Here is a 9,573-nt window from a genome sequence, read left to right on the forward strand (position 1 = left end):
AAAATTAGCCAAACCGATATGGTTGTTTTATACTTCAATCAAAATTGAACCCACCTTTAGTGACGGAAAACCCAAATCAAATTAAGCTTTATTAAAGGTCAATTTGGTTCGGTTTAGATTATCAATTGGATACAAGTTAATCTAAGTCTTAAATCTAATTTGATTTTAGAATTAATTGAAATCAACTTGGATTTAAAATTCAAAATATGTATAAATTGTTTTTAGCTTAAAACATAATAAATATATTTAAAAATTAATTTAATCATAACCTAAGAATGATGAATTATTTTAATGGAGTCTAATATTGAAAAACTCATTGTGGATTCGTATTTTTAACATGTATCCCCACTTGATGGTGATGCTTGTTTTTATTGTGAAAAATTGATTGTTTTTTGAAAAGTTGGACTTACCATTTATTTTTGTTTATTTTTAAAAAGGAAAACAAAATAAGAAATAAGGTCCCGTGTGACTCATTTTTTAAGGAAAATGTATATTTGTAAAAATCGAGTCCAAATTTGGGGGTTAAATTATTTATTGAGAATGTATCATAAGATAACATCCCTCTAAACTCTAAAAAGGTCTTTACTAACAAAAATTAATTATGATAACCGAATAGAAAATCTACAATGCTTACTCTCATTCTTTGGTATCTATGAAATGCTGCAACTTTCTAAGGTAACACAAATTGCATTAATCAAGATATATAGGAATCCATCACTCTATGCTACAAAAATAAAGGGGGCAAAACAATTTGAGAACAAATGCCACAATTGTGCAACCATCACTTTTCACCAATGATTATGAAAAGAGCATGACATCAAATTTTACTACAATTGTTTTCAAACCTTGACATTCCAATGATGCTCCTTAAAGCATGAGCCTAAACTGCATATTGCTCCTATCCTACAAGACTTAAACTATAGTAAAAAAAAAAAAAAAAAAAAAAAAAAATCATTTTTGGCAAGCTTCTTAAACTGAGGAACAAACTCTTTGTATTAAAGAAGTCAAATTTGGAGATTCTAAACTAAAATCTCCAACTTCTTTAAATACAAGTGTTCTTTTCTTTTAGTATAAGACATTCTCAAAAGGGAGATGCAACCCATAAGCTAAATCAAAAAATGAAGTTTCAAAAGTCAAAATCAAACTCCAAACATTCTTCAACAAGCTCGTGGAAGAATATCAAACACAAACAAAAGTGTCATTCATCCACTTTCAAAGCTGAAGAAGACAAGGTTGGATTTTTCAAAACACATGAGGAAATTGTTGATAAGTTTACTTGAGATCAAGTCATCATTGACCCTCAATTAAATTTTGCTCCAAGAACACGTGTTTACCACCCTTGGATTAAAATCAAGTCCAAGCTTGACACATTCTTCAACAAGTTCGTGGAAGAATATCAAACACAATACAAAAGTGTCATTCATCCACTTTTAAGGCTGAAGAAAATCAAGACGAATTCAAAAGACTTCTTTTGTTTTCCAAAATGCTTAAGAAAAGTCTTCACAAGTTTGGTTGAGAATAAGTCATCTTTGATCCTCAATTAAACTTTGTTCTAAGGACCTGAATTTATCATCCTTCGATCAATCCCAAGATAAGTGACGCTCTTGGCCCGCATGAGCATAAACTGCGTACGACCCACCAAAAAAAAAAAAAGTCCGCTAAATTGAAAACCTGAAAAGGCGAGTTAGGCAAAAGTTAGGATATATGCTCGCACGATTAAATCTTTCTTTTAGTCTTGACAAAAGTTAAGAGTGTAAAAAAAAAAATGGAACTACGTTTGACTTGATCCTCCTATCTTTGAAGGGTACGTAGACAACTCAGGGAAACTACTTGAGTTCAGTTACTACAAAAAAAAAAAAAGGTCTCATTTTTATTAATAAATAAATTTGGCTAACAAACGCTAGCCTTTATTACATTTTAATAAAAATAAAAATACTGAATGAAGGAAAAGAATGAGAGCTAAAACTAAGTAAAAAAGTACAACGGTCACATCCACACTAAGCATGCAAGCTCGTCACGTTGAGTCCTTAAGGCTTTTTGAAGTATTTCTAAAGTCTTGACATCAACATCAGTAAGCACGGGGGTTTGAGCGATAATGACATGTTCTTTCCTCAAGCGAGAAACATCATTCTGTTTATTGGTTATAATCTCATCGATCTCCAAGATTGAGTTTTGAAGACGCTCTTTTTGTATACCTAGTTGCTCCAATTCCTTCTTAAGCGCTTCTTGTTTAGCATTGAGAATAGCTAAGTCAACCTTTAATGATTGATGACGGTTTGCTTGTACACCCTCAGAGTTTAGAGCATTCACAATCTGAGACGCAACAATAGTTAAACGTTCGATTTGTACTTCCGGAGATATCTTCATAGAATGGGTGCGTTGCACTGCATCGAGGTGATATACACTTTCCATGTACTTCTCAATCTGAGACTTCAATGGTGAAGGGTCCACTCCAATCTTCGTGATAGCATTGAAAAGCTCATCAATTTTTCCTCTCAATAATGGGAGACACTCATTGGAAGTTTTGATAATCATCTCCTTAATGCCTTCTCCTATCATAAGTGTTGCTTGGCGTTGGGCATTAAGGATGATTTGTTCGACGTCGAATGTGTGAATGGAAGTAGAAGGAGCAACCATAGTAGGGCATGGAGATTGTTGTTCAACAATTAAACCTGCAACTGCTAAAAGTGTCAATTCATCATATGTTGTATCTCCAATTGTGGTCTTTTGAACTTGAGATTCAATTAGAACATCACTTAAGATGTTAGTAATACCTTCATCACCCAAACGAGAATGAGGCAAAGGTAGTGGGATGATAGAGTGATTATATCGTTGCATAGTTAAGGTAAAGGGTGTTGACTCCCTACTAACAATAACATTTTTGAACTGATCCTTAGGAAATGACTCATCCCCTTCATTGACAAATTGGTTGTCACCCGCCATCCTACACAAAAAAAAAGTAGAAAGAGAGATGAATAAAATATGGGTTGAAGTTTTTAGATGTCATTATGCATTTAAGTCATGCCAATTCGCATGGGTGAAGACCTTAGCACTCAAGTCATATTAAGTGCTGAAAGTACAACACCGTGTAGCATCAGGGTCATAACTTGTTTGCATAGATACCAAGTATTATTCTAGTTTTAATTAAATGTTAAAACTTGAAACACCACTATGCATTCAAGTCAAACCAATTTGCATAGGTGAAGATTTTAGCACATAAGTATCGAAAATACAACATCGTGTAGCATCAAGGTTATAACTTATTTGCATAGATACCAAGTATTATTTCAGTTTTAATTAAATATTAAAACTTGAACATCACTATGCGTTCAAGTCAAGCCAATTTGTATGGGTGAAGACTTTAGCACATAAGTGCCAAAAATACGACACCGCTTCGCGTCAGGACTACGACTTGATCACACGAGGGTCAAATTTTAAATATTCATATTTTTTATGGATATTTAATTTTATTAAAAATTCTCCTCAAATATTAAGGTAATTAAAAAATTAATTAATTAATTAAATTACCTAAAATCAAATTCGTCTATGTGAAGAATGAAAAAAAGGTAGGTCTTTTCCTTTCTTAAAAAAAATAATAATAACGTGTCATTCATATATATATATATATATATATATATGTATCCATCCACTTTTCAGGAGATCATCCTTACTTCAATATACAGACATATAGCCCAGTGATGACGTCTCCCAAGGCAACCAAATTGACTTTGCCATGCACCCACCAAGCTCCAAAATATATATATATATAAAATAAATAAATAAATAAAAACACTTACAAGTTTGAAGAGGTGAAAATTTCTTACGGTGAATTCAAATCGGATTTCTCAAGTTGGGTTGAAGAACACCCAAAAATCAAAAGAGCTCTCTAAAAAAGTTCAAGTCAAGTTTCTCAACTATTGTCCCCTTTATATAAAAAAAATGTATATAGAGATGACGATTTGGAGGGGGACTGAAAGTGTAAAGTAAGAAAGAAAATGAATTGGAAGATGATTCAAAATGTAAAGCAAATAAGGAAACGATGTGGGATTTGGAAAAAAGTGGGAAAGAAATTTTTTTTTTTGAAAAAAATAGGAAACTTCCTATTAAAATATTTCTTTGAAAAAAAAAATTTACTTCAAAACTCACCCCCATTCACATGACAATGCATGTATGTGAAGCGTCTTGAAGTAGACATAAAAAAATTATTGGATTAAATTACCACTAATTTAGTTTTCAAAATGAATAAATTAAAAAAAAAAAGATATCCTCTTATGAATAAGTTTCCCTAATCTCCAACTATAAAAAGGATAATAATAATAATAATAATAATTATTATTATCAATATTATTATCAATATTGTTATTATTATTATTATTATTATTATTATTATTATTATTATTATTATTTTGTTGGTAAAACCTCGGGAGAAGAAAATTTGCTAAAATCAAGGAACTAAATCCCTTGAATTAAGCAAATAAAACTCAGGAATTTGAAATTTAAGTTCTCTATCTTCACGTATAAATAGAGGTGTCTTCTATCAAGAAGGGAGAAAAATTCAGAAAGGAGAAAATCCAAGTTGGGAGAAAAATTCAGAAAGAAAAATCTTAAGGAGAAAATCCAAAGGCGAGGCAGGCTCACCCCGTTTAACTTTTTTTTTTCAATTTTTTTTAAATTACTTTTAAAGGCTTGGGATGGGAAGCTTGTCTTGAGCTAGATTTGTTTCATCAATGGGTTGCCCGTGGGCCCTTTCTCAAGAAAGATCAACCTAACAACTACTTCCTTCTTTTTCTACGGATAAATGGCGCCATTCGAGTTCGGTATCTCGATCGAGAGGACAAAAAGTGCGATGGATAGAAAATTTTAATTATATTAAAATAAATATATTTTATAAATAATTAAATTATTGTATTTTTTATAACTTATTTTATTACAAATATTTTATTATTATCTTATATATATTAAAAATAGTAAAATTAATATAATTTTAAATTTTAAATTAAATTAATTTTATATATAATCGAGGCTGGGTGAGACCAGGGTTCAAAATCTCGGTCGATACCGGTACGACTCGGCCGCGACTCGGTCGATACCGGTACGACTCGGCCGAGTCGTATCCGCCTCGACCATGGCCGGTATCGGACCGATACCCGAGTTGGATATTTTGTCGAACAAACTCGGTTGAATTGAAAGAGTGAATCCCATGGAAACGTTGAGACAACTCCAAGATCATGTTGAGACTAAGCTATTTGGGTTATTGGTAATGGAAAAAAAATGTAATATTGGAGTAGAAAAATGAAAAATACAGATTACAGAGATGGACTGCATCTTGTAGTCGCCAGTAGAATCCTCCAAGTTCTTGTCGGAGATGGAACTGAGCGACATGAGGAGGAGGCAGAGTCGCTGGACTCCAGCCGGACTCCAGCACCGCTGTTAATGACGGAGAACGACTGTGAGGTGGCCGATGGAAGTGGGAGAAGAGAGAAAGTGGGCTTGCGGAGGAGCTGGTTGTGGGGATAAATGGGTGTTTGACCGATCAATGAGTATTTAACAGATGTGGATTTGAGTTTTTTTTTTTTTTGATAAATAGGTGAGGATTTAGGTTTTAAATAATATGTATTTATTTTTTAAGTAGATAATGAGTATTTGGTGGGAATTTGAGTTTTAAATAATTTGATGAAAATTATAATGATAAAAAATTAATAATGAATATTAGACTTATATCAAATAAATAGGAAATGAATATTTATATAAAAATTAAAATTAATGAATATATTTTATAAGAAAAATTATATTGATTTTTTTAAAGATGAATCATGGTTTTATTTTTTTAATAGTTATTTTTTTTAAATTCAAAATATTTAATTTAAACAATTTTTTATAAAAAAAATTACTTTTTATTATTTTCATCTTCAACAAGAAATATTATCAAGTGATTAAATTAAAATATTTTTAGAGATTTTTAATATTATTTTAAATCATCCCAAAAGTATGCTTTTATTATAATTTGAATAATTTTAATATAATAGAAATTTATTTTATTAATTTTTCACTCTACTTATTTGTATTTAATTTTTTAAATAATTTTTATAATTTTTTAAAATTATTTTAAGCTCTTAAATTAGAATTTTTTGCGTATCACCCGATATTGATCGAAGATACCGAGATAGATGTGCCTCAAGACCTCCCAAATCAATGACCAATACCGCGACTTTGAACTATGGGTGAGACCAATACCCGAACCCGCCCCGGGTTTAAAATTTTTTTTCCAAACCCGTCCCAAACTCGTTTATTAAAATTGAACCCTATACCATTAAGGGCGGGGTGGGTACTCGAAAAAACCCGCTCCATTGTCATCCCTATCTGAAAGCTTCATCAAATCTTTCTACAAATTCAGTAAACGACAAAACTACTACACGTGTTCTTCGCCATTTAACGAGTTCACTCGGGAATAAGCCACTTGTAGCCCTCGATTGATCTTCAAAATCAAGAAAACGCCATCGTCGGTCGTCTTTCAAAGTGTAATCAAGGTAAAAGAATCAAAGGGAAAATATTATAAATCAGTAGAACAAACCGTGTGATCTATAGCTCTAATGCATCCAACGCATTGCCAAAAACATGAGCATGGAAAGTTATACCTGAGAGATTACTCATAGTAGATGTACTACCAACATGATTAGCCACCGACCGGAGTGATGAAGGTAAAGAGGATCATTTGGATTTTCGCATTTGTTGACCTCAAGCTTGGCTGAGTTTTGGGTTGTTTGGGTATCTTTTTCTGCCATGTCTGTTGGCTAGAAGAAAGAAGGATCGTTGTTGTATTTGAGAACATGAAAATTAATGTATTTTTGTTGTATATTTTATTCAATGAAAAGGAAGAATTTAAATCTTATTTAAAAACATATAAAATATATTAAAAATATTTTAGATTTATAAATGGATATTTATTCTACAAAACATCAAAGTACAATTTTTAAAAACTATTTTTTAGAAGTATTCTCGAAAGCAATTTTCAAATAGTATCTAATTTTGAGTTATAAGTCTTCACTACCCAAAAACAAATTTTTTTTGTTATTGTGACAATTCTTTTCAAGAACATGACCAAGTATGAATAATGTGATCAAAATAAATAAATTGAGTAATAATATAATTAATACAATCATGGTATGAATAATATGATCATGATACGGAACTTTAGTACGATACTTATTCAAAATTTTCCTACTTTTATACATTCATACATACTTACATACATACATATATATATATATATATATATATATATATATATATATATATATATATATATATATATATAAAAGCACACCTAAAATATTCATAGAAAAGTCCTATTACTTTTCATGCTAGATCTGTGAACTATAGTTGTTGAAGCAGCCCACAAGCATGTCCAAGCTAAACTCCACTTCACAACCCCAAAAACAACCCTACACTTTCCAAACAATAAGATCAACCACAAAAGTCTAGACCAAAAACCAAAAGAAAAAAACCCTCAATCACCCATCTCAAAATTCTCCTAAATTCATATGGCAGTTCCCAACATCTTCTCAGCTCTTCTCATCATCATCATCTCCTCATCATCCTCAGCCACTTCCATGAACAGTACTCCTCCTCCAAGAAACCAAAACCTTATTATGGCCATTGAGGAGATGCAGAAGGCCAACTACTTCACCTTTGTAATGCTGATCAACATGTCCCCAATTGGCCTCTTTCTAGACAATGTCACCTTCCTCATGCCAAACGACCGGACTCTTTCGGAAACTATGATACCCGGTTATGCCGTATCCGAGTTCCTGAAGCGCCATGCAGTCCCCTCGCCACTCCTCATCGACCATCTTCTCCATATCCCAACTGGGTCTGTGCTCCCCAGCTTGGAACCTGGTTTTTCCCTTAAAGTTTCCAACCATGGCCGGCAGAACTTTTCTATCAACAATGTCAGGATCATCAGCCCTAACATCTGCTTTTCCGGGTATTCGATCCGATGCCATGGCGTTGACGGAGTGATGCAAAAGATGGTGGTGGAAGAGAAGGCTAACACTACTAGTAGTAGTAGTAGTAGGACTAGTACTAATTGTTCCTGTGATGGCTCATGTCACATGGCTGATCAGGCTGCTCTTCCTACCACCTCAATGCCGCCACTGCAGCTGCCTAGTGGGCTTGCCAGTGGCCTAAATTCACCGCCGCCATCTTCTGATAAGGTCGATCCTCAGAAATCTGGTTCATCTGGAGGGATATCTTGTGGGGGATTGTTGGAGCTTGTAGGGATGTCTTGCTGCATAATGTTGTTGATGCTTTGAGTTGGCTCTATAGTTGATGTTGAGACGCATACTTGAAACTTAAGGTCTTTTTTATTAAGAAATTTAGTGCCTAAATGCTTTTATTTTGAAAAAAATAGGAGAGGTCGATCGTCTTGAATCTGTCGAAGAAGTATAGAATCAATTATTTTAGATCATGGAAATTATTAAAAAAAAGAAAAAATAAAATAAAATAAAATAAAAACAAAACCCATCACAAAAATTTGTTGTTTGATTAAATTGTCATAAAATCACAAAGGAGAGTGAAATTTCCTACTTCACTTCTTTTTTTTTTTAATTAAAAATCAAAGTTAAAGTCAAAATCATAATTTTAAAATTTTTCATTAAATATAAATTAACTTTTTATATAAGTCAAAATTTAGTTTCTATAAGAAATCATATTATATATATGCCCTTAAAATTGAACTTCGAAACTAATAAAATAATAGTTAATAACTTATTTGTATTTTGATTAAATCATCAAAATTAGGATGAAATTTTAAAATATGGAAAAATAGAAGAAAATGAAAGAGAGATAGGATTCTTATTATAGGTAATAAGTTAATTGGTAAAAAAAAATGAAAATTTTAAATCACATATTCATAAAATAATAGGAAATTATTGCCCCATTTAAATTTATTTTTCTATGTTTGAGCATAATTTTAAGATTAATCAAGAAATTGATATTAATTAGAGATGGTATGAAATTAGTTTCCCAATATCAATTGATATACATTTAATCTTTGGCTTTAGAATATCCTCTCTTTTTTCCCCAAATATACATGTTCAAGTTTTTTTTCCCCAATTGCAACATGATTTTGTTAACATATTTTCTATAAAGTTGTTACATTTACCTTTTTGTAAGGTTGTAATTTGGATGGTTTAATTGGATTGATGACTAATTGAAGTCTAACTTGAATTAAGAAATAATCAACTCAATCTCAATCTTACACAATCTCTAATCGGAAATATTTAACTCAAGTCCAATCCAATTTCATTATTTTAAACTTGGGTTGATCGAGTTAAATTTGAGTTAGTTGGTCAAATTGATTGGGTTGCGTGTTTAAAACTCCATTTATAGTGTTTTTTTTTTTTACAAAAAAATCATATATTTATACCAAAATTCAAATAATAAATAAGATAATGGTTCAAAGGTTAAAAATAAACTTATATATCTTTTTTAAAAAATAAAAAGTATATGATATAATCATAATTCAATCTTTAAGCTCATCTTGTTTGGTCATGCCCCAACCAAAATTGATTG

The 9,573-nt window shown here is 31.5% G+C and overlaps 1 protein-coding gene across 1 annotated transcript; it reads left to right on the forward strand.

The window, feature by feature from the left end:
- Positions 1 to 7,387: 7,387 nt before the first annotated feature.
- On the forward strand, positions 7,388 to 8,467 carry LOC100242484 (FAS1 domain-containing protein SELMODRAFT_448915). The gene has a single exon (XM_002273876.4). The coding sequence runs from the start codon at positions 7,542 to 7,544 to the stop codon at positions 8,310 to 8,312; it is 771 nt and encodes a 256-aa protein (XP_002273912.1). The 5' UTR covers positions 7,388 to 7,541; the 3' UTR covers positions 8,313 to 8,467.
- The last annotated feature ends 1,106 nt before the right edge of the window (positions 8,468 to 9,573 follow it).

This window comes from Vitis vinifera, chromosome 16, assembly GCF_030704535.1.
Source record: "Vitis vinifera cultivar Pinot Noir 40024 chromosome 16, ASM3070453v1".
NCBI lineage: Eukaryota > Viridiplantae > Streptophyta > Magnoliopsida > Vitales > Vitaceae > Vitis > Vitis vinifera.